This window comes from Notamacropus eugenii, chromosome 5, assembly GCF_028372415.1.
Source record: "Notamacropus eugenii isolate mMacEug1 chromosome 5, mMacEug1.pri_v2, whole genome shotgun sequence".
In the NCBI taxonomy this organism is placed as follows: domain Eukaryota; kingdom Metazoa; phylum Chordata; class Mammalia; order Diprotodontia; family Macropodidae; genus Notamacropus; species Notamacropus eugenii.
Window position 1 is genome coordinate 229,152,686 of NC_092876.1, and position 26,555 is coordinate 229,179,240.

General features: G+C 38.4%; 1 protein-coding gene across 9 annotated transcripts in view; it reads right to left on the reverse strand.

Moving 5' to 3' along the window:
- Positions 1–21,266: 21,266 nt before the first annotated feature.
- STK39 (serine/threonine kinase 39) overlaps positions 21,267–26,555 on the reverse strand; it is a 320,433-nt gene continuing 315,144 nt past the window's right edge. For all 9 annotated transcript variants that reach the window (XM_072612215.1, XM_072612214.1, XM_072612213.1 and 6 more), the window contains one exon: positions 21,267–22,840. In XM_072612215.1, the coding sequence (XP_072468316.1) occupies positions 22,766–22,840 (75 nt within the window). In that variant the 3' untranslated portion in view covers positions 21,267–22,765. The remainder of the gene's footprint in view (positions 22,841–26,555) is intronic.

Below are 26,555 nucleotides of genomic sequence, written 5' to 3' on the forward strand. Positions count from 1 at the left end.
TTGTTCCCATGATAAGTTGCTGTATTTTTTTTTGCTAATCTTATTTAAAATTTTTGCATCGATATTCATTAGAGAAATTGGTCTATAATTTTCTTTCTCTGTTTTGGCTCTTCCTGGTTTAGGTATCAGAACCATGTTTGTATCATCAAAAGAATTTGGTAGAACTCCTTCTTCACCAATTTTCTCAAATAGTCTATATAGTATTGGAATTAATTGTTTTTTAAACGTTTGATAGAATTCATTTGTAAATTCATCTGGCCCTGGAGATTTTTTCCTAGGGAGTTCACTGATGGTTTGTTCCATTTATTTTTCTGAGATAGGGTTATTTAAGTATTCAACTTCCTCTTCTGTTAATCTGGGCAATTTATACTTTTTAAAATATTCATCCATCTCTTTTAGATTGTCAAATTTATTGGCATACAGTTGGGCAAAGTAATTTCTAATTATCGTTTTAATTTCCTCCTCATTGGAGGTAAGTTCACACTTTTCATTTTTGATATTGGTAATTTGGTTTTCTTCTTTCTTTTTTTTTTTAAATCAAATTGACCAAAGGTTTATCAATTTTATTGGTCTCATAAAACCAACTCTTAGTTTTATTTATTAGTTCAATAGTTTTCTTAATTTCAATTTTATTGAAATATGGTTTTCAGTATTTCTAACTTGGTATTTACTTGGGGATTCTCAATTTGTTCTTTTTCTAGCTTTTTCAGCTGCATGCCCAATTCATTGATCTCCTCTTTCTCTATTTTATTCAGGGAGGCATTTGATGATATAAAACTTCCCCTGAAAACTGCTTTTGCAGTATCCCATAAGTTTTGGTAGGTTATCTCATTATTGACATTCTTTTGAATGAAGTTATTGATTGTTTCTTTGATTTGTTGTTTAACCCACTCCTTCTTTAAAATTAGATTATGGAGTTTCCAATTAATTTTTGGTTTATCTTTCCATGGCCTTTTATTACATATAATTTTTATTGCATTATGCTCATAGGAGGATACATTGACTACCTTTGCCTTTCTGCACTGGATTGTGAGGTTTTTATGCCCTAGTACGTGGTCAGTTTTTGTACATGTGCCATGTACCACTGAGAAAAAGTATATTCCTTTCTATCCCCATTCAATTTTCTCCAGAGGGGGAACTAATGAAAAAAAATGCTAGGGAAGGTGGCCTAGCCCTACCAGATCTCAAATTGTATTATAAAGCAGAAATCATCCAAACCACTTAGTACTTGGTAAGAAATAGAGAGGTACACCAGTGGAATAGGTTAGATACTCAAGACACAGTAGTCAATGAATATAGCAGTCTACTGTTTGATAAACCCAAGGACCCCAGCTTCTGAGATAAGAACTCACTGTTTGACAAAAATTGCTGAGATAACTGGATAACAGTGTGGTGGAAACTGAGCATAGACCAATGTCTGACACTGTACATAAGAATAAAGTCCAAATGGATACATGATCTAGGTATAAAGACTGATACTACAAACAAATTAGGAGAGCAAGGAATAGTGTATTTGTCAGATGTATGGAGAGTGGAGAAACTTTTTACTAAATAACAGATAGAGAACATTATAAAGTGCAAAATGGATAATTTTGATTACATTAAACTGAAAAGTTTTTGCACAAACAAACTCAATGCAACCAAGATTAGGCAGGAAGCAGAAAACTATGAAAGAATTTTGCAACTAATGTCTGTGATAAAGGTCTCATTTCTAAAATATATGGAAAACTGAGTCAAATTTACAAGAATACAAGTAATTCCCCAATTGATAAATAGTCAAAAGATGTGAACAGGCAGTTTTCAGAGGAAGAAATGAAAACAATTTATAATTATATGAAATAATACTCTAAATCACTAATGATTAGAGAGATGCAAATCGGACAGCTCTGAGGCACCACATCGCACCTATCAGGTTGGCTAACATGACCAAATAGAAAGATGATAAATATTGGAAAAGATGTGGGACAGTCGGAACACTAATTCATTGTTGGTGGAGCTGTGAGCCAAGCCAACCATTCTGAAGAACAATTGTTGGATTTAAGTGAGGGAGAGCTGTGCAAAGTCACCAGCCTTACTCTCTCTTCCAGTGTCATCTGGGTCCAGTGGCAAGATAGAGATCAGGATGACTGGAGACAGCTTACTGACTGAGTGACACAACAAAGAAAAAGACAACATGATTTGGGTCTGCTAAGCAGGGATGGCAGGAACAATTAGCAAGAAAAGAAGTAATTATCTTCTTTAGAATGTGGTTTAGGAAAGAGAGTTCATGCCCTTGTTCTCAGGAAATTTGCCCTGGAATTCTGAACTAATGGCATCTTAATAGTTGATCTTACATTCACATTATCTCTTTTAAAAGAAATGGTTTTTCAATGGATCTTATTTCAGAAATTTCAGCAGCTTTTGTGACCTCTTTTGTGGTTGGTTGGCTCTGAGATATTTGTTTTGTTTTGCAAATGACAAAAATCAGTCCACAGTAACAGAGTAACATAAGTAGCAGTGAAGTAGAAGAGGGAGAATATAGAAAACACATTTAAGGAAGGAAGCCTCAAAAAAGCCCTGCTCATTTGGGGTTCCCAGAGAGGATTTCAGGGAAAGTCAATTTTCCCCCCTTATGTCTGATTATATGTTTTCTTACAAGAGTTCCAACTTGGCACCCTTCCTATGTATAAATGATTGAGCTACAGTGTCTAATGTCAAAGTATATCATCATTGATTTTTGAGAATACATTTAATACCATACTCTTCCCCAGAAAGCTCTGTCATATTAAGGTACATCGAAATTGTCACTGACAGTTCCTGTTCAATCATCTTAAGGACATTTTATGTCGGGCATTTTTTCCCCGATTTTCACTCCAATTATTAATTTCCACATCCCCTAAGGCATCTGGTAACTGGGAAATGTGATTTTTTAACCTATTATCCCATTTTAAAAGCATTTAAGGAAATAACATGAAATCCTCCAATCTCCAAATCAATGTTACCAGTCAAAGACACCAACTATCCTTTCTCCAACTTCAGAAAAGAGACAGGCTGGCTGGTTTTAAGAAAGATCCAGACTCGGTCTTTGTCTCATTTGCATTATTTTAATTCCCTACACTTCAAGGAGACTAACCCTTAATTGCAGGGGCAATGGCAAAGGAGGTAGCTAGAAGCTACAGAAATAGCACCTGCTCTGGGCATCCTGCAACATGCAAGCTGAGTGGAGATATTTAGTCCTGGCCAACCTACTTCAGGCTAAAACTTAAAGTCTTTTGTGTTTTTTTAAAGTTTTCTCATAGATGGCAATAGAATGAATTTCTGATGAATGGCAATTATTTCTCACATTGACACACCATTTTTTTCTTTTTTGTGATAAAGCTTTCTGAAAATGAAAGGATGAAGGGACTTATCATTCAAAAACTTTAAACTTCCTCTAAAAAGGAAGATAAAGAAATGGAGGGAATGTTGGTCTTGCCCCTCAAGAAGATCTGAATTCAAATTCTGCATGAGACAGTTATTAGATGTATGACCCTAGACAAGTCATTTGATTTCTCTAAGCTGTAAAAATGACAACAATAATAGTACCTACTCACCGGGTGGCTGAAAGACCCATATGAGATAAGATACATACTTTTAAATTCTATTTAAATGTTAGTTAGAATTATTATTAGAGAATAAATTCCTTAAATCTTCCTCTCTTTGTTTCTTCTGGGATTTTTTTGCTGTTGTTTCTCTCTGTCTCTGTGTCTCAGTCACTCTGTCTCTCTTTATGTCTCTCCCTGCTTTCCCTTCATTTTATCTATGGGAATAGTAAATGCTCCACAAGGACTTATAGAACTCTGTGACACATTTTCTCCTTTTCTTCCATCCTTTCTTCCTTTATTTTCCTTCCTTTCTTCTCTTTATTTTCTTTTTTCTTTTTTTTGGTGTGTGTTTTCAATTAACATTCTTGATTTTTTTTCAATTTATTTATTTTAGTTTTCAACATTCACTTCCACAATATTTTGAGTTCCAAATTTTCTCCCCATCTCTCTCCTCCCCCACCTTATGATAGTGTGCATTCTAACTATCCCTTCCTCCAATCTGCCCTCCCTTTTATTACCAACCCACTACCTTCTCCTATCCCCTTCCCCTTCTAGTTTCTTCCCTTTCGACCTACCCTCATTGAGAGGGCAAACAATTCGATATAAGTTATACATATGTAGTCATGCAAAACACTTCCATAATAGTCATGTTGTGAAATACTAACTATATTTCCCTCCATCCTATCCCCACACTGCCTTTATTCTCTCCTTTGACCCTGTGTTCCTCAAAAGTGCATGCTTCTGATTTCCTCTTCTCTTAATCTGCCCTCCCTTCTATCACCCCACCTTATCCCCTTCCCCTCTAGTTTCCAGTAAGGTAAGACAGATTTCCACACCCACTTGTGTATGTATGTCATTACCTCCTTAAGCCAAATTCAATTAGAACAAGGTTCACTCATTTCCTCTCACCTCACCCCTCTTCCCCTCCACTGTAAAATATTTTTCTTGTCTCTTTTATGTGAGATAATTTACCCATTCTACCTCTCCCTTTCTCCTTCTCCCAGTATATTCCTCTCCTACCCCTAAATTTTATTTTTTAGATACCATCCCTTCATATTCAATTTACACTGTGCCCTCTGTCTATATGTATTCCAACTACCCTAATAATGAGAAAGGTTTCATGAGTTACAAATATAATCTTTCCATGTAGGAATGTAAACAGTTCAATATTAATAAGTCCCTTATGTTTCTCTTTCCTGTTTACCTTTTCATGCTTCTCTTGAGTCTTGTATTTAAAAGACATTGTTTCTATTTAGCTCTGACTTCTCAAAAATGCATTAAATTCCTCTATGCCGCTGAATGTCAATTTCCCCCCTCATTGATTACACTCAATTTTGTTAGGTAAATAAATCTTCATTTTAATCCTAGCTCCTTTGATCTCCAGAATATTATATTCCAAGGTCTGTGATTCCTTAATGTAGAAACTGCTAAATCTTGTGTTATCCTGACTGTATTTCCACAATATTTGAATTGTTTCTTTCTGGCTGCTTGTAGTACCTTCTCCTTGAACTGGAAACTCTGGAATTTGGTTATAATGTTTCTAGGAGTTTTCCTTTGAGGATTTCTTTCAGGATGTGATCAGCAGACTCTTTAAATTTCCATTTTATCCTCTCATTCCAGAACATCAGGGCAATTTTCCTTGATAATTTCTTGAAAGATGATGTCTAGGCTTTGTTGTTGACCTTGGCTTTCAGGTAGTCCAATAATTTTTAAGTGAACTCTCCTGGACCTATTTTCCATGTCAGTTGTTTTTCCAATGAGATATTTCACATTATCTTCTATTTTTTTATTCTTTGATTTTGTTTTGTAATTTTTTGATTTCTCATAGAGTCATTAGCTTCCATTTGCTCCATTCTAATTTTTAAGGAATTATTTTCATCAGTGAACTTTTGAACCTCCTTTTCCATTTGACCAATTCTGCTTTTTAAGGTATTCTCCTCATTGACTTTTTGGACACTCTTTTGCCATTTGGTCTAGTCTATTTTTTAAGTTGCTATTTTCTTTAGTATTTTTTGGGTCTCCTTTAGCAAACTGTTGACTTGTTTTTCATGCATAATTTTCTTGCATCACTCTCATTTCTCTTCCCAATTTTTCCTCTATTTCTCTTACCTGATTTTCTTTTTATTTTCTTTTTTATGATTATTAATTTATTCGTTTTCAGTTTTCAACAATCATTTCCTTAAGTTTTAAATTTTCTCTCTCTCCTTCTACCCTTCCTTCTCCCTCCCTCCCCAAGATAGACTTATTTGATTTTCAAAATCCTTTTTGAGCTCTTCCATGGCCTGAGACCAATTCGTATTTTTCCTAGAGGCTTTTGATGTAGGAGCTTTGACTTTGTTGTCTTTTTCTGAGTATATATTTTGATCTTCTTTATCTCCAAAGTAAGATTCTATAATCTGATTTTTTCCCCCCACTGTTTACTCACTTTCCCAGTCAGTTACTTGACTTTTTAACTCTTTGTTAAGGTAGGGCTCTGCTTCCAGTGTGAAGGGTATACTATCCCAAGCTTCAGAGGTTTTGTGCAGCTTTTTTCAGAGATACTTCTAGGGACCTATAAGTTTTCAGTTCTTCCAAGGCAGTTTGATCTAAGGAGAGATGTTTTCTCCTCTCCTGGCCTGTGTTCTGCTCAGTGAGTGACCATAAGCACACTTTTCTGCGGGAGGAGGGTTCCCTTTCCACTGATGCTCTGTTATACTAGTGCTCCTCCTCACTCTGGGACTGCCATTCAGGACTGCGACCCAGATCTGAGTATGGGCAAAGTAACAGATTCCTGCCTCCGTGCCAGTAAAAAGATCACTGTAATCTCCTTCTGACCAATTGTTTGATATAATTTGTAGACTGAGAACTTTGTAAGCAGCTGCTGCCGCCGCTGCTGCTGCCACTGCCACTGCTGCTGCCAGTGCTGCCACCAACACTGCCACTACCACCAAGAACCCGGGGCTGCAATGGAGCTGAGACAAGTGTGTGCTCCTCTCCCACCCAGGTCTAACAGATCTTTCCCACTGACCTTCTAAGTTGTCTTTGGCATTTGTGGGTTGAGAAGTCTGGAAACCACCACAGCTGTCAGTAAGTGATTCAGTCCCCTGGGATCTACTCCTGGTTTGCTGGGGCCCAGTCAGTGACATGGACTACACTCCTCTCCCAGCCCAGTATACCCATTGAACATCCAGGTTGTCTTGGGTTGGAAATTTGTTTCATTCTGTCACTTTGTGGGTTCTGCTCCTCCAGAATTTGTTTAGAGTCATTGTTTATAGGTATTTGAAGAGGATTTGGGGAGAGTACAAGCGAGATTCTGCTTTCATTCCACTATCTTGGCTCTGCCCTTCTCTCTTTCCTCCTCCCTTCTTTCTTTCACTCCTCCCTTCCTTCCTTCCTTTCTTCCATTCTTCTTTTCTTCCCTTCCTTCCTTCTTTTCTTTCCTTTCTTGTTTTTTGGACCAGGAATGTGATTTGATGGGTACTGGGAACTCCTAGTGTGGATATTCCCTCCACCAATACCCATAATCATCTCCTCCACAACTCATAATCTGAAAGCTTCATGTAGAGCAATGTTTCTTAAACTGTGATTCCCAACCCCTTATGAGGAATGTGTGTGAAAAATTTGACAACAGTAAAAGATTTCTGAATTCACAACAACCAACAATCAATTCAAAACCAAATACAGAAAGATTTTGAGGTGTTTCTGGAAGTGCTTGGCTGTGTTGCATCATACAACTATAGCCTTGGTTCTGAACACAAAGTTTGGGTGCTTTGCACAGTGTACACCCTCCGGCCACACAGCACCAAGAAAAGCTGCTGGAACATAAACTGAAACATGAAAAGTAGTCAAAAGTAGAAAAAATGTAAGAAGCCCTGATGTAGAGCATTGGTGTCACACTCCTCTCTGAAGTTTTGCTGACCAGATTGACACCTCTGGAGAGTACTCAGAATTTATGTGACTATTCCAGTGTCACATAGATCAGCATGTGTCAGAGAAGGCCTTGGATTTCCTGACTGTGATTGTCTACCTTCTACTCTGTGCTGCCTTTTACTGGAGACTTCTATGAAAATCTCTGCTCTGGATGGCAGTCAGGCATTTGGCCTCCTGGAGAGTAGAAAAATGAGCTCATTTTGAGGAGGCTATAGAATGAGCATAACTTTAATGCCCATAAATGTTTGTGACTGAGGCCTTTATCGACCTCACTTTGCAGCAGAACTGCCCAGGCCCCAGTTATTATCCTAAAGTTCTTTGGTTCAGTTCTTTGACTGTGACAGGAATCTCCAGACACTTAGAGATGAGCTGTTGACTGTGAAAACAGCTTGACAATCACCATTCTAACCATCATAAAATGGCCATAAAACAGTGTTTATATGTGTTATAATGTGGGCCTTGTCAATAGTGACCAAATAAATCGTGGAAGTGTCACAATACATGACTATCAAATTTGAATATTTAATCAGACTAACCATCATGTAATAAGTTGCAAGGAAAATAAAGAACCATTTTTGTTTTCTCCAGTGATAGCAGATCCAATAGCTCTTTCACTCACTTGGCAGAATGCTTGTCCAGGTTAGGAGACCATTTGTCCAGTCCTTTTCCCAACCATTCCTTTAAACAGGTTTCTGCTGTGCGCATGTAGGCTATAGGAAACCCCCCAACTATCTGGTGCTATTGATTTATGAGTCAAGTCATCCACCTTGGCCATTTTTTTTAAACAGGATTTTTTATAGGATTTTTTAAAATGCATCATTCCAATCATTCATTATAATGAGAATGTGTCACCAAGAAGACCTTATGTTTCCTCTACTTATAAAGAACAGAGACATCTCCTTTCTCTTAAGCCTTGTCCTATGACAGTTATCTTCATTACTACATACTAATTTGGCCTTTTGTAGGTTCAGATATATTCCATGGATCATTTTGGGATCCAAGAGCTGGGACTATTTTGGGGAATGAGAAATGTGGGAAGTGTAAGACAAAATGGCTTTTGCTTAGACAGCAGGAGCCATGAACTGAAGTCAGCAGACTTGGTAACTTGTCTTGGACTTTGATCTGTTGGTAAAATGCCATCAACATCTGAACGACCCATTTCCAAAATGCTTTTGTTAACACAAACCTAAAAATGTGCTGAATTTGTATAAAAAGAGAATTGAATTGATGAGTGAAGAGGTAATTAAACAAACATGCTACTTTCTTCTTCTATCCAATCTTATCTGTTTGAAAGGAGGATATACTGAGTGGATCACTAAAAAGTCACACACACACACACACACACACACACACACACACACACACACACACACAGATTCCTAGAGCATATCTCTTTCCTTGACCATTCTCAAAGCAGGCACATGACCCTGGACAATGGGCAAACTAGATGTGTGATCCTAGGCAAGTCACTTAATGTCAGTCTGCCTCAGTTTCCTCAACTATAAAAGGGGGTAATAATAGCACCTACCTCACAGAGTTGTTGTGAGGATAAAATAAGATAATATTTGTAAAGCATTTAGCGCAGTATGTGGCACATAGTAGGTGATTAATAAATGCTTATTACCTTCCCTCCTCCAACCCTCAAATCCTACCAGTCATGTGAAATATTTGAATCAATCCCAATACCTTTTTGGTCATTATGGGCCAACCAAAAAAACATCACAGCTGTTAGAGGTAAGTGAGGGAAATTTTTCTAAATCTTTCTAAAGTGATTCTCAGATAAATGCTTCTTCAGCCAGAGACCCTCCCTTCCCTCTGAACAAAACTGCTGCTGATTTTAAAAATGACTTGTTGAGTTTATTATGCCTAAAAAAGAAAAGGATACATGAGATTTACTGTTTTATGTACAATCTTTTTTGTTTGACTATGTATTTGGAAGTTTTCATTTTATATGCTTGCTATGATCAGAATTATTTTTTAGTACTGAAACACTTCTGCTAAACTCTTGCAGTAAATCTTTTGAAATGATCTTAATATATAGTTCTTTTAAATTTATTTTTAAAAATAAAATTATTTATTTATTTCCATTTTTTAAAATTTTGAATTCTGAATTCTCTCCCTTCCTCTAGACCTCTCCCATCCTTTCAGAAGGCAAGCAATAAAAACATTAATTATACATGTGAAATCATGCAAAACATATTTTCATATTAGCCACTTTGCTAAAAGTAAAATAAATTAAAGCAAAAAGATTTACTTCAGTCTGCACTCACAGTTCATCAGTTCTGCCTCTGGAGTTGGATAGCATTTTTCGTTGTGAGTCCTTCAGAATAATCTTGGATCATTATATTGATCAGAGCAGTTAAGTGTTTCACAGTTGATTATTATTACAATATTTCTGTTACTGTGTATAATGTAATATGCTCCTGGTTCTGCTCACTTTGCTTTGTATAGGTTCATATAAGTCTCCCAGGTTTTTCTAAAATCATTCTGCTCATCATTTCTTATAGCACAAGAGTAGTCCATCCATCTTAATCATATTCTACAATTTGTTCAGCCATTTCCCAGTCAATGGAAAATTTTCAGTTTCTCTCAATTTACAATTCTTTGCCATCACATAAAGAGTTGCTAAAAATATTTTTGTATAGATAGGTCCTTTCCTTTTTTCTTTGCTCTCTTTGGTATACACACTTGGTAATGGTATTACTCGGCCAAAGAGTATGCACAATTTGATAGCCCTTTAGGCATAGTTCTGAACTTTTCTCAAGAATGGTTTGCCAAAAAAAAGAAAGAAAGAAAGAAAGAAAGGTTTAACTAGTTCACAACTCTTACCAACAGTGTATTAGAGTTCCTATTTTTCTATAACCCCTCCAGCATTGGTCATTTTCCTTCTATCATGTTAACCAATCAAATAGGGATGAAGCAGTACCTAAGATGTTTTCATTTAGATTTCTCAAATAAATAATGAATTTCTTCATATGACTACTGATAGCTTTCATTTAGTCCTAGATCCCTCAAACCACAAGCAACAAAGAAAGCTCCAAAGGTCAGTGTGGAAGGACTTTCCAAGCTGGGTGAGAGGGGAACAGGGTTCCCACAACACTGGCCCCAGGGGGTGACAGCAGCAGCATCAGGTGGCAGGAGACTATGCCAAAACAGCCTAGGTCCATTGTCCAGGCAGCTCAGCTTAAAGCCTCTGGCAGAATTGAGTAGCTGATCCGAACCTCAGCCTTGAGCACAGTACTGGGGAGAGGAGGAGCACTATCCTCCTCTTGACAAAGGATTCAGAAGTCAAGTAACTGGCTGGGAAAATGCCCAAAAAGGGGGAAAAAATAAGACCATAGAAGATTACTGTCTTGGAGAACAGGTGTCTCCTTCCAACCTTTCAGATGAGGAAGAACAAGGCATATTGTCACAGGAAGCAAAGGCTTCTTCCTCCAGTACTTAAAGTCCTTCTTCCACCAAAATGAATATGAAATGGGCTCAGGCCATAGAAGAGCTTCAAAAGCATGTTAGCAGCCTGCTAAAGGAGAACAAGAAATGCTAAGGAAAATAACACCTTTAAAAAGAGGATAACTCAATTGGGCCAATGCGGAGAAGGAGGCTTTAAAAAGCGGAATTAGCCAAATGGAAAAGAAAGTTTTTAGAAGCTCACTGAACAAAATAATTCTTTAAAAGAGAGAATCAAGTTCAGGGAAGCTAATGACTATGAGATAAACCAAGAAGTTAGAAAACAAAACTAAAAGTTTGAAAAAATAGAAGATAATGTGAAATAACTCATTGGAAAAACAACTGACCTGGAAAATAGATCCAGGAAAAAATTATGGGACTACCTGAAAGCCATGATAAAAAAAAGAGCCTAGACATCATCTTTCACGAAATTGTCAAGGAAAACTGCCCTGACATTTGCCAGAGGGCAAAATAAATATTGAAAGAATCCACTGATCACCTCCTGAAAGGGAACTGAAAAGAGAAACTCCTAGGAATATTGTAGCCAAATTTCAGAGTTCCCAGGTCAGGAGAAAATATTGCAAGCAGCTAGAAAGAAACAATTTGAGTATTGTGGAAATGCAATCAGAATAACACAGGATCTGGCAGCTTCTACATTAAAGGATTGAAGGGCTTGGAATAGAATATTCTAGAAGTCAAAGGAACTAGGATTAAAATCAAGAATCACCTACCCAGCAAAACTGAGTATCATACTTCAAGGGAATAAATGGTCATTCAATGATATAGAGCACTTTCAAGCATTCATGATGAAAAGACCAGAACTGAATAAGAAATTTGACTTTCAAACACAAGAATCTAGAGAATCATGAAAAGGTAAACAGGAAAGAGAATCATAAAAGACTTTCTAAAGCTGAATTGTTTACATTCCTACATGGAAAGATAATATTTGTAACTCTTGAGACTTTTCTCAGTATTTGAGTAGGTAGAGGGATTATACACATACACATACACACACACACACACACACTCAGAGAGAGACAGAGAGAGAGAGAGCAGGTCGAGTTGAATCAGAAGAGATGATATCCATAAAAAAATAAAATAAAAGTTAAGGGGTGAGTGAGGAAAATATTGGGAGGAGAAAGGGAGAAATGAAATGAGGCAGGCTATCACTCATAAAAGAGATAAGAAAAATCTTATTCAATGGAGGAGAAAAGGGAGTAGGTGAGGGGGAAAAGTGAAGCTTACCTTCTTCACATATGGTTTAAGGAGGGAATAACATGCTCACTAAATTTGGTATGAAAATCTAGCTTACACTACAAGAAAGTAGGGGAGGAAGGAACAAGTGGGGTGAGGGGAATGCTAGAAGGGAGGGCAAATGGGAGAAGGGAGTAACTAGAAGTAAACATTTTTGGGAAAGGACAAGATCAAATGAGAGAATAAAAAAATGGGGGGATAGGATAGGATAGAGGGCAATATAGTTAGTATTATACAACATGACTATTACGGAAGTCTTTTGCAAAACCACACATATATAGCCTGTATTGAGTTGCTTGCCTTCTCAGTAGGGACATGTAGGGAAGAAGGAATGGAGAGAAGTTGGAATTCAAAGTATTAGAAACTCTTAGATTGTCCATAGATCTGACAGGTCAAATTTTCCATGTTCCTGGTCTTCTGGCATTTACCCTCTACAGAAAAGATATGTAGTTCAAGATTCTCTCCGTGGAAAGAGACTCTGGCAAGATGTTGACATGTAGAGCATCTGGTACCTCACTCATATCCCTATTTCCAACTCACTACACTAGAGACTTCAGGGAATTTCCCATTGGGTAAGATCCGGGACTCTCTCTATAGAGTTGTGAAATAATCACTCCCAGTTCATTTGCACCATGTCATGTCTGGTATGTTCTTATTTGTGTAACTTCTCAGATTTCTGTTTGGTATTAGATAAATGGGTTTGTTTTCTCTTTTCTATCTGCAGTATTTGTGGTACTGGAATTTGGTGGAAAGAACACAAGTATGTTCAATACATTCTGTATTAGGTAAGCAGGGCGTCCCAAAAGTCTGAGTGCAGTTTGAAGCTATTAAAACTTCTCTATTGCAGCTATTAAAACTCATCTAGGCCCAGGTGTTGGAATTAAGGAACCTGTGGAATGAGAAAAAATTGATTTTCAGGGGTAGAATAGGGATCTAAGGGAAAACACATAGCTTTTCTTGAGAAAGGTCCTAAAGGTGAGAATCTAAAATCCATACAAGTCTTATCATGTTTTCCTGAATTTATTATTCATCAAAGTTCCTAGTTTATTATATAGTCCTCTCTCATTTTTCTTTGCATACTATAATGATTACCTGGATTAATAAATTCATAATAATAAAAATAATAAAAAAGAAAATTATAAAAATATTTTTAAAATTATAAAAATTAATTATAAAAAATAATATAAATAATTAGGTGGAAAATATCAAGAAGTTGGTGAGATAGACTCAGGGAAGGATAAGATGAGGTGAGGAATAGGGCAAGAAAACGAAAGCAATAGCTACTTAGCTACACCTTACTTAGATACTTAGCTACACCTGTAGGCTTCCTTCCCAAATAATTCCCCATGGAAAAGTAGCTTGGGTTCCAGAAGTTCCTTTGTAACTGGTTGTTCAAAACTCATGACACATTTTTCTAAAGAAATGTTTTACCTTGTAATTAAGTTTACAGTGCAGCCCACAAAAACTCACTTGATTCGATACGGAACTGAACTATAGCAATCGTTGGAATTCAAGATCCTAGGACCAGAGAACTAACTAGCTTAACATAGGAATGTAGAAGGAGAGATAAAGAGGGGCTTTCCATTTCCAAGAAAAATCAATAAGGAATTTGACTTTGGTATCTTCCCAAATTCTAGTATCTGTCTCCCAAGACCCCCAGTCTTTTCAGTTGTTGAGTTTCCTACTGTGCTCCTAACCCAGACCCACCTTAGCTTTCTTCTGCCTCTGCTCCCCTTTGCAAGAATTCTACCCCAAAAAATTGCCTTTCAATTCCAGCTCTCAGTCAAAACTCCTCTTTCCTCAAAAGATCTGCTAGGTTCTAGAAAGAAAAACCTACTCCTAAATAGTTCATACTAATGTATGAATGATTGATAGCCCCTTAGGCGTCTTAGAGGCATTTTAATTTTTAAAAAGAGTTGTTTGGTAATCTAATAGAATGCTCAGTTAGGGGAATTTCAGGGTGTGACAGGTGAAATAAAAAATGCAGATAGTGAAAGGGAGTGAAGATGGAGACACCCATTTCACTTCAAGAACCTTTATAAATTAGAAGATTTTCTGTGCTAAGAATTAAATAGAAGGTTGCACATACCTTTTAAATTTATGTTATAGAAAGAGGCTTTGGACCACAGAATTGGAAACAACAGTCACTTGTATTCTGAGGTCTGCTTCTGCCCCCTGCCATTCTTTCCCGACCCCTCTGGGAGGGATGCTCTCGCCTTCATCAGTCCCATTATCCCTTCTCTATATAATCTTCAGTCTCGTACTTTTTCACTTTCTTTTCCTGATGCCTAAGAACATGCTTCCTCCCATTCACTGCTAATTTTCTAAAAAGAGAAATCTATATACTACTTACACTTCATCATCAGTCAGAAAGTGAGCATTTATTCAGTGCATCCTGTGTGCCAGGTCCTGGACTAAGTGCCCAAGACACAACACAAAAAAAGGCACACACAGTCCCTACCCTCAAGGAGCTTCCATTATAATGGGAGAAGATAACATATGAATAACTAGGTAGCAGTGCACAGAGCACTGGCCTTGGAATCAGGAAGATTCATCTTCACGAGTTCAAATCTGACTTCATGTACTTACTAGCTGTGTAACCCTGGGCAAGTCACTCCACCCTGCTTGCCTCAGTTTCCTCATCTGTAAAAAAAAAAAAAAAAAGCTGGAGAAGGAAATGGCAAACCACTCTATTGTCTTTGCCAAGAAAACCCTAAATGGGTTCACGAAGAGTCAAACGTGACTGAACAACTCTTTATACGTTTTCTTTCCCTCCTCTGCCTCTGGGTACTCCTACTTTCCATCAGTACTCAAGGTCTTGTACTGCTGTCTACTATACAGGAGACTTTTTTTATATTCCCTCACCCCTAACCCCAGGCCAGAGGTGCTAGTGCTTTCTCTGCTTTCCCCTCTAATATCTTGCATTTTTAAAATGTATTTTGTATACAAATACTTACGTGCTTGTTGTGTCCGCTGATAGAATCAAAACTCCTCTAAGCAAAAATTGTTTCTTTTTCTCCTCCTTCTTCTTCCCCCCCACCCCCTCCTCCTCCATCTAGTGCCTGGCCTATGGTAAGGGATTAATAAAGGTTCATTGGATTGATTGATTTCTTGATTCCCTCATCTGCTTCTATGGATCAATTATCATCTCCATGCAGATGATTCCCAAATCTCTATTTCCAGCTCCAATCTTTCCCCAAGATTTGGTACAAAATCTGTTTGTTGGACATCAAGCTTGCATGGTATTTCTATTTATAAGTTGAGGAACTGAATGGTCCACAAACAACTTAAATTCAACATGCACAGAACTAAATTCAGCAACTTCAATAAAATGTAAACTTCTTTAGGGCAAGGGATTTTTCATTTTTGAAAAATCAGTACCTACCAAAACACCTTGAGCATAGTAGGTGCTCTATTAAATGTCTCCTGAATTGAATTGTTTCCTCCCTAGATCTGCCCTCACTTTCAATTGCTTTATCAACACTCACAATACCACTAGCCAGGCTTGAAACACTGGAGCCACGTTGGACTTAGTCCCTTTGTGTTGTTCCTTACACTCAATCAGTCACCAGTCTCCACTGATTCCTGTGGTTCAAACACCACAGCATCTCTTCCCTCTGCCCCCTTCTCTTCAATCACCTTACTACCACCCTAGCCCAGGTCCTCATCGCTTATCCCAAGGCTATTGTAATATCTCTGAACTGCTCTCTCTCTGCCTCCCTGCCCCTTCACTCCATTCTCCAAAATAATCCTGTCAATCCACAGGTCTGACCACCTCACTCCCGTGCCCAGAAACCTTCCATTGCTCCCTCTTGCACATAGAGCAAAATAGAAATTCCTTAGGCATCTAATGCCCATTACCTCTGGCTTCAGTCTATTTTTCCATGAAGCTCCAATTCATCGTGACATATCCCTCCCTGCACTTCAGGTCCAGCCAGATTGGCCTATTAAGCTTTCTCTAGTCTCATCTGCCTCTGTGTATTTGAATGGATTAGGCCTGTGCCTGGAGCTAACTTCTTCTTAATATCATTTCTTCAAAGGACAGATCATGCATCACTTCCTTCATGAAACATTTGCTCTTTGGGTCCTCCTGATCCCTCAGCAGGACTGAAAGTGACCTCTTCCTTTTCATATTTTCCTAAAACACGTTTTTGTTGGATCTTTTCTTTGTCTTAGTCAAACTCCTCAAATTGACTCAATTATACTTAGTGAGCTATTATTAACTTTGAAGCTCTTGGAAGGCAAGGACTATCTGTGGATTGCTTTGGTTTTGTTTTGGGCACCTAGACAAGTGTCCTGCACATAGCGGGTGCTTAATAAACATATGTTGAATTGAATAGAGCTAGGCGGGTTAGATGTTCTTTAGAAGCTTGGATATGAAGAAAATGTGACTGTAAACTGGTATTTCTTCGTGGCATTTTGACTGAATGAACTGGTTTGGAGCTTTATAAATATAGCCACTTAAAATGTTTAGCATTTGTCGCAAACTCAGGGGCACTGAATAAGTAAGCAGCTGTGAAACCTCGAAGTCCCTAAAGACTTGGACAGAGGCTGGGAAGAAGCTGCTGGTTATTGCTGATGCCTTATAAAGTACCATCACATCTTTCAATAAGTATTTCTACCCAGCTCAGGGTTTAAAGATAATTTTATTCCACTCATTTCAAACACAAATAACCAGCCAAATGTCTCCGCATAACCATGCATTTATTCTAATTGTTGCTAGATACATTATTTTGACATCAGTACATGTAATGAATTTGGCCCACAGATGCTTACGATGATTCACATCTTCAGTGTACCTGGCAGGACCATGGAACTCATAGTTGCAGGGGGCCTCAAAGGTCATCCTAATTAAACCTGTCTAACATAAATCCTGCAGCTGGAGATCCAAACTGGTTAATACATTAAGAGGGTTTCTTGATCATCTGAAAGTAAGGTTAGGATGGCAGAGGGGGCCAGTGAATTCAATAAAGTCAGGGGAGTAAATCCTAAAACTGGCAATAAGGCGTTTGGGGATAGCATAAGCTGTTCTTTTTGGAACAAAATGGGAACTGGACTTGATATGTAGCTTTAGGCCTGAAAGAAACATGGCGGTCCCCCCATAAGCCTGGAGAACCCTTGCTAGAAAGAATAGGATCTATATTTAGGAATGTGTGGATGAATTTTTCATTAGTGGCAGCTTAACAGCAAGATACCAAATTGGACAGTAGGTGCCCAGGAAGTAGACACTAAAGAGAGGTTTGAAGCCTGGGACTGCATCCTTCACTGGCTACCTAACCTCGGAAACAATAGGAATTTTAGACTCCTGTGGTTCCCTGATTCTGACAGTACTAACTGGGAGAACTATTGGTGACTTGGTCATCAGGGCAAAAGAAAAAAAAAACTTCCTTATTTTGTAACAGAGTAGGAGCTTAAAAAAGAAAAGATTGATTTTTGTGGCAGCCCTGCTGACAATTCAGCCCTATCGTTTGTCTCCTGCCTTGAACATCAGCAGCAATTGTGGATGCTTCTCTATTTCCCAACTCCAGATGGATCTTCTCAGCAACCTTACTGATTAAACTAGCCTTGTCTATCAATCCCATCCAGCTCATTTGGAGCAACTGACTGGTGATACCAGGTTCCTCTTGGAGCCTGTGAGGGCATTTAAAATTACTGGTGGCTCTTACAGGCTGTGGATGAGTGGGGAATGTCGAAGTTGGTTACTCCCTGGCACGTCTGGGTGTTCTGTCATTCTGCATTGCTTTAAGTGCAGTTCCTGTGTTGATTTGGCTGTAATCCAAGGAGCGCATGGACAAATATTTCTCCTTCTGAAAATGTGCTCATTGTATTTATTACCCATACCTGGAGCCTTAACCAGGATGGCGCAAATAGGCTTTTTTCTCAGGCAGCTGAAATTCAGAGTTGAAGGCACTTCCAGGAGCGGCCCCCAGTTCCCCACCCCTGCATCTAGTCCTTCAGTAGCACAGACAGCTGAGCTAAGGAACCACTTAACAAGAATTTAACATAGAAAGGCACAAAATGATGGCTTCTCCTCCAGATAAACCCCTACCCAGCCCAACCCTGTCTTCTCTTCCGCACCCTCCCCCGCAGCCTGTGCCCTGGGCACTGACAACTACTTCCCCACCTAAGCGAATTTTATCGTTCTTGGTTTGGGCAGGAATGAATCATCGTGGCTCTGTGCGCACTCATGGGATACAAAACTGTACGAGGCCCGTGCGATTTGCTTAGTTTTATTGGAGGAAGGCTCTGCCCTTAGAGTTTACAGTTGAACGGTGAAGCATGATAGGCTGACATATGCTTTGCAGAAGTACAAAAATGTCATATATTTACAGAGAAACATGCAGACACGATAATGCTAGAAACATTACAATCAGGTAGCTGACAGGCTACAGCTTTTGAACTGAAGAGAGATGGAGATGGTTAGGATCCCATGATTGTCTCTACCTGAGTTCAACAATGAAAACAGTGTGGTCAAGTAACTATCTTCTTTCTTTCTCTCCACACTTAAAATCATAGAATCTTATAGCTGAAATAGATTTTAGAGAGCATCCTGAGATAAGGGTAGAATATGAAGATGAGGATAAAGGAGAGAGGGGAGAATATCAATCAGGTGTGTGTGTGTAATGGGCGGGACATGGGCAGGGAAGGTCCAAAGGCAGCTGTGAAGCACTAAATGCAATCACTCCAAATCTGGGAAAAGAATTATAGACAGAAGTAAAAGAAAACTCAAACACAGAAAAAGCATCATTTCCAACTACTTCACTATACAGGTGAGGAAACTGAGGCTGAGTCCTATAGTTGACCTGTCCAAGATTGGGCAGCAAGTTAGTGGCAAAACCAGTATTTGAGTGGCTTTGACTCAAAAGTGGAACATTGGTCCTGTCCTTAACATTTTTGCTATCATGGGGACAGAAGTTAAAATGCGATTGATTTCCGTTCCATCTTTTTTTTTTTTTTATATTTTGATGGCAACTAGTCACCTGAATCCAGGCCTCCATCCTATTTCCAAATCATGCAAGCCTCCACATCTCTTCCAGCTCCTTTTCATGTGATCTTCTCCCACAATATTTTACATTTTCTAAGGGCAGGTATTGCCTTGCTTGCTTTTATTTACATCCCCATTGCTTAGCATAGTGACTAACCTAAGTATTTAATGCCTTATCTATTAGAAAAGTGCTGTAAAAAGACCTCTTCAAAAGTTCCTAGACACCTGTTCTCCAAGATGGACCATAAATCTAGAGGTGGAAAATATGGCAGAATTCATCCAGTTCAAACCTATCACCTTAGTGATGAGAAAATTAAGGTCCAGGGAAATTATAAACACAGGTAAGTAACCACCATAAACAGAATTTGAACTCAGGTCCTCAAGACTCCAGAGCTGGTCCTCTTTTGACGTTGCCTCCCTAGCCTGGGCAGTCTGCTTTTCTGATCAAGGACAGGGGACCCTTTTCCCCACTGTCCCCACTCCCACCTCCCATTTTCTATGTTCACCTAGATTCTTTGCTTACTTTCCCATTACTCTAGCCAGTTACAGACAGGATGAAGAAAGAATCAAAGTGAGAGAGCTAACTAATCCCACCTAATTCCAAACATGCCCTTTGGCTGCATCCCCATAGCATGCATGGCCTTACTTCTATCGTCTTTATAGACCATGGGGTCTTGTGTTCCCATTCAGTGTGTCTTGTCTCTATAAGACCTGAAGTTTCCTACTGCCATCTTTTCTATTTTTTACCCCCATACAGCTCCTAACAGACTTCTGCATATCATGGGTAGTCAATACATATTTTGAACTACCTACCTGTGGCTTAAAATATTTACATATGGTGCCTTCTTTAAATGAAGGGGAAGTCCTCTGTATTATTGTAGGCAGAGACTTGCCATTTTTAATCCTGTGTGATGAGCTAGGGGTCAGACATGCTTGTGTCCAAACACTGTCATCTAGCTCTCAGGTGTATTCCTATGACCATAGATTTAGAATTGGAATAGACCTTTAGCACTCATCTAGTATATAGTATAACTATTTTATAGATAAGGAAACAGAGGTACCTAAGAGATTTAAGTGACTTGCTCAAGGTCACAGAGCTGGGGATGGAATGCAGCATCCAAGTCCTATGGGCTGAGTCTTATTTCTTCTCTGGGCCTCAGGTTCTTGATCTATAATATGAAAGGGGTGGACAAAACAATCTTTCTTTTACCCTCACACTCCACAATTCTGTGGTTCTAATTCAGAGAACATCTGTCTGACTGCAGTAACATTTTTGTGTTTCCCAGATAATTTGAGGTAATCCTGCAAAATCACTCTCTGTCCAAATGCTCTTTTCTACCTCTGGAATGCCTACTGATTGTTTTTCTTTCAAGGCATTTTCTTGGGGGGGGAGGGAGGGAGAGGAATGGGAGAGAAGAAAACGTTAAGATATCCCACCCAGGCCCCAAATCTCTTTCTGATAAAATCTGATTCTAATATCTCACTGTGATTTGGCAGTGATCTAGGCTCTCTCAAGGGCTGGGCCTACGGAATACAAATTTTGGCAGGTTCTCTCAAGGTTCAAAGGTTTCAGTTGCGGGTCTTATGATGGACTCCTTGTTGTTCATCTGAGCACTAGAGGGCAGCTGGGTGGCGCAGTGGACAGAACACTGGGCCTGTAGTCAGACAGACCTGAGTTCAAATCCAGCTTTCAGATACTTACTAGTGGGTGTGACCTTGGGAACTTCTGTTTGCTTCAGCTTCCTCATCTATAAAATAGGGATAATAATAGAGAGCACCCACCTCCCGAGAATTGTTGTAAAAATCCAATGAGAGAACAATCATCCAAGTGCTTAGTCTAGGGCCTGGAACACAGTAAACACTATCTAAATGTTGGCTGTTACTATTACCATTTCAGCTAAGTGTAGAGAGATTCATCACTGGGTTTCCTTTCCATAGACTGATTGGAATTTTTAACCCCAGGAACTACAAAGTCAGAGAAGGATGGGAATAGTTCCCACACTGACTTTCCCACAGAAAAACCTGAAGTATTATTGACTTCTACGTTAGGTAACAGGAGGGCAACAATGCAGAGAAACACCTAAAAGAACGAAGCCCCAAACACCACCTTTGTGCAATATACTTTTATTCTCCTTTCACCTTTGCAGTCATCTTTGAGTAATCGTTGTGTAAACAATAGAATGGAATGAAATTACATTAGGTTGTATGCAAATGGCTCTAGAACACCTTCAACAATTATGACAAGGCAATTATAAATAACTCTTCTTAGTAATATATATTTGCTGTTTTAAAGTACATTTTAAAGAGCTGCCATATCTAGGGTTAGCTAGAAAAGAGTCATGGTATAGTTCAAAGGAGTCTACCTCCTTGACAGGATACTCCAATTTTGAAAATCCTAAAGTTTTACTAGTTCTGTAATATATATCTAGATATGTCACAGGTTAAGCAGAGGGCTACTTGGGCCAAAAAACATTTATCCTTGAAACCTAACAGCAATTTAGTCATTGCACAAAGCCCTTTCTATTATTTTCTCTCCATCTTGGTATTCTGTAGAATTTCAAGTAAAGCTCCGATTCTTGGTTTTTTTTTTTTAATTTTTGTTTTTCAAGTTTTTAATCTTTATAAAAACAAGTCCTATCACTTAGGAAGCCAAATCAGAGATGGGCAGAGTCAGTGAGCAGTCTAGCTTGATGGCAACATCATATAGTATTCTAGTTTGTAAAAGCCCCAGGAAAGCAAAACTTAAGCCAAACACAGGTATTTGACAGGATGCATATGAAACTACTAGAACTGAGACTATTCTAGAATAAAGCAGCCTCAGGCACATTCTTAATATTAATGTCTGCAAGGCACCTCCCACTCCCTAGAGACAATCAGATTGTGGATTGGTTTATAGACAAACCAACATAATACGCTTCCTAATTCCTAATTAGATCATTTCAAAAACTAGAAGTTACAAATACTCCAAAGATATACCTGAAACTTTTTTTTCTTTAAATAACAGGAGATTAACTGCAAGTAGCACATAATCAAACCATTGTTTTCCTTATAGGTAAGATGTGTAAAGCATAAATATATGAAAAATAAAATTCACAGTCAGTTTTAAAACTAGAATTCAAGTTTGGCTAATAAATCTTAATTTTTATAAGTATATTAATTTCTAAATACAACATAAAAGAGGCAGTATTGTCAGATGTACAATTAAAATATTATCACAGAAATTTTACAATGAAAGAAGAAATAAGTTTCTGATAGAAAATTCCTTTTATTACCAATAAATAGGGCCACCTGAGTGCATTTCCAGATTGGTTTCAGTTGGGGAGATCCAAATTGGTTGCTCAGAACATTGGATAGCTTTTGAACAAATTAGCAGCAATTGTGTGGCTGTGGGGTTTGTTGATTCTGATGTGAACTGCTGGAGCATAATGCAGAACTCAGTGAGTGGTGGTGGAGTGATGATGGTGGTGGTGGTGGTGGTGGTGGTGGTGTTCTGTTGTGTTCAATTCTTTTCCCTCTTCTCATCTAAGCAGGTTTCTTCACAATCTTCTGATTTTGCTGGGGATGAGGGTGGGATGGGGGCGCTGAACATGACATTCAGCCACAGGCATCAGCTGACACTCAACTGAGCATAGCCAATCAGCTTCACCTCGTCAGGTATCTCTGTCCCATCACAGCCAGAAGCCTGAAATGGGGAGAAAAACTTTCAATAATGGTTTATATTTTCCTGTGTCATAACCACACACTTAACTGCTCAGTCAAACATGGTCTGGACTCTAGAGGGTCCAGAGGTGGGAAGAGATTTGTTACATGGTGTTGATTCAGCTCACAAATAAAGTAAGTAGCTTTGATAACTTTTATAGACTGCACACCCATCTTCTCCACTAAATAAATTTGATATTTAAAAGATGCTTTTAGCTTAAATGTTAATTAAAAATAAAAGAGTGCAAAAATGAATGAAAGGTCTCCAACTAATCTTTCCTTCAAGTGTAAGCTGTTTTTCAACAACAATTAGCTCAGCTTGAGAAAGGACCAGGGCAAAAACTAACAATCTTTAGGTGAAATAGCTAATATTTAAATACTGTTGAATTCAGCTTTATCCTAAAAATATCACACGAAATAATATTTCTTAGAAATCTCTAAGGAGGCATTTATAACCTAAAATTGGTTAAAGTACCACTACGTTAAATATCCAACTTCATTTTCTTCAAAAATTTGTAAGTCATCAAACTCTTCCAATACGGATTTCTAAATGTCCTTAATTTTCTTCCTCCCAACTTATTCCACATACAGTATATGCTGATCACTTTTTCTAAGCTGCTCCCTTCATGTGGTTGGGTGCATAAATCAATATCTGCACACTATACAGTTCAAGAAATGGGGACTGGGGGTGGGAGAAGATTGATAAATGGTTGGGAAATGGTGAATTAAACATCAATAATACTATATGACCCTTTTCTTGGCAAACCTCTTGCTAAACTACTGTCACAACAATTATTCTCCCATGGAAATGAGCCCTTTAAATCTCCTTCCAATTCATCACAATTAACCTACTTAGCATTAGTTGGTCTATATGTTTAGAACACTACAAAAAGACAGTGTATCAATTGGGTCCATTAAATAGTACATGTAAGTGGATTTGTAAATCCATGTTCTTTGGTAAGCTACCTAGCCATTCTGGAATTATTAAGTAAAATATTTTTGAAATTCTCTAAAAAAAATGAAATCCAATCTGAATAGTATTATTGATCTCATATTATTTATATTTCCTCTATAACACTGACTATCATATCTATTACCTCAGTAAGACTGGTATGACTTTCTGCAACATACTTGAAATAGCTGAGGAGTTAAAAACATGCTTGGAGGCAGTGAAGTATAAATTCATCGTGAGGTGGTCAGCCTAGCCAGACATGGGGAACCTACAGCCTCCAGTTACATCAGGCCCTCAAGTGTAGCCCTTTAACTGAATCAGAACTTCACAGAACATGGATTCAGTTAAAGGGCTGCACTGAGGACCTAGAGGGCCACAGGTTCTCCACCCCTCAAGTCCCTGAGAAAACAATGCCTACCCCTGGGGTCTTGCTATTCTCCTCATATTTTTCACTGTTCTGATCCCAAGAGCCCCTATTCCATTATGTACACCTTGCTCTTTAATCCCTGTGTGGGCTGGTTTTATGTTCCACGGCCACCCGAGGAGGCTCTAACCCTTATCTGCGTTTTCTAATTGTATATTCTTGGTCACCAAAGAGATGATGCCAGAGCATGTGAACAGTTCAGCATAAATCTATAGCCGCCACCAGAAAAATTATTTTAAAATGCTGTAAGCATTTTCATCACCTATATTTTCATTCAATATCAGTTTTTTTCTTCTCTCTCTAAGTTCTACCCCTCCCCCCCCATATGTCTGGATTCAGGGGCCTGTACCAACTTGGTAGATGATGTTTTATGGGAAATTAAGCTGTGTCTCAGTCAGTGATGATGGTATAAGATCTGATTGTCATTTTTCAGGGTGAGACCTGAATCCTGCCATTCGGACCCAAAAGCATTTCAGGCCCCAGCAAGCTCAGGCATTGTCTCTTGGAAGAACACTGCTCCTCCTCAAGATACTGCCTAATGTCTTTTTAGTTCACACTCATAGAATTAGAAACCATCTTGTCCAACCAAAATCCAAAAGGAGTTTCCTCTATGACAGACCTGACAAGGGATTCTCCAGCCTTAGCTTGAAGCCCTCTGAGGAGAAAGAACCCACCATATCTACAGGCAGCTCATTCTGATTTTTGGGCAGCCAGGAAGTGGTCCTCCTTCCCCCACCCTCAGCACCATCACCTTAAGTTTAAACTGCCTTCTTGGAAACTACCACTCACTGCTTCTTTGGGACCCAACTGAACTAGATCCCTCTGATCCCATCCTGGTACTTCAAATTCTACTGTCCCTATAACCCTCTTCCCACTTTTGGAAACACAGCATTAGGTCATGCAACCTAGTGTGATTTAGTTGTTCCTATTGGTTACTGAACTGCTTCTGCAATTTCTATTCCAATCATTGGTGTCTAAAATTTAATCCTACCTTTCAAAAGAAATATGGGGCAGAGGTTAAACACATAGAGATCAGGCATCACTAACATGCACCTGATCTGCGTTCTGCCTTCAAGAGTCAAATATTATTTAAAATTACAAAAACAAGAAATAGGATGTTTCCAGAACACTATACTTTGTAGAGACATATGAAGAGCAGACTAAAAATGACTCAAAAATCATTTTGTATTTAGAAAGGATGCACAAAATAAGCAATAAAATTATCCTGGGCACATACATGCCACATGTGACTTCAGCAGGAAGTCCCCTATGGCATCCATGTGGGCCTTTCGCTCCCAGCTCCACAAAATACAAGTGTTGGCCTTCTTCAACTGTTGTGTCTTAATGAACTAAACAAAGATGACACTGTGACTGTTATTTCCATCTTCTTATTTTTTTCCTATCCTAATACATATACATATATATATACATAAGAATACATTATGCAATGCATATAATACATGTGTATACTATATATAAACACACAAAACGTGTGTCTGTACGTATAACATTTTAACAAATATTTGACAGCACAGAAGTGAAATGAATGGAAGCCAAGTCATCAACCAGCATGTTTTAAGACACTATACATATTCAAAAATTTCCAGAATTTCTTGAAAAGTTGGCCTTCAAAACCAATCAAAATAATAAGATAAAGTAAAAGTGTTAAACAACTTGGAAAAATTTTAAAAAGAACAGGATCAAAAGTAGCATGAGGCTTTTGAGGGGCAATGATGCCAAAATACTACAGTAATGAACCTATTCAAATGCATTTGAAACTATGCCATTTTATCAGGACATTGCAATACTATAGAAATTCAGCAGACAAACAGGTCAGACTGTTCCTGCTAAGAGGATCTCAGGTTGGCTGGCAATAAAAATTGGTTCTCAATAAAAGCAGGAACCTCTCATATTTTCAGCACAGCTAAAAGGAAGACGGGGTCTTGTCATCAGTTTACTTCTGGGCCTAATTTCATTTAACATCTTTAACTCTCATTTTGCTAAAAGGACCAATTATATTTACTGCAAATACTATTAGGCTATAAAGTATTTGGTCTCTAGGGGGAGAGGCTGGTGGAGAAGGAGAAGCACAATGTGACAGTACCTCTTGTCTCTCCCCTAGGAAAGATGGACCAATATAGCTGAGTTGGTTAGGAACACAGGAGGAAAATTACAAATGAAATTCAATCTCAGCCTATGTCAATTAATATGGATGACAATAATATTCTAAATAATAATATCACAAGGAATCACTCCTAAGAGTGAGTAAGAAATGAGCAGTATTTTCAAAACCTCAGACTAGAATAGTCCATCCAAGAAAGC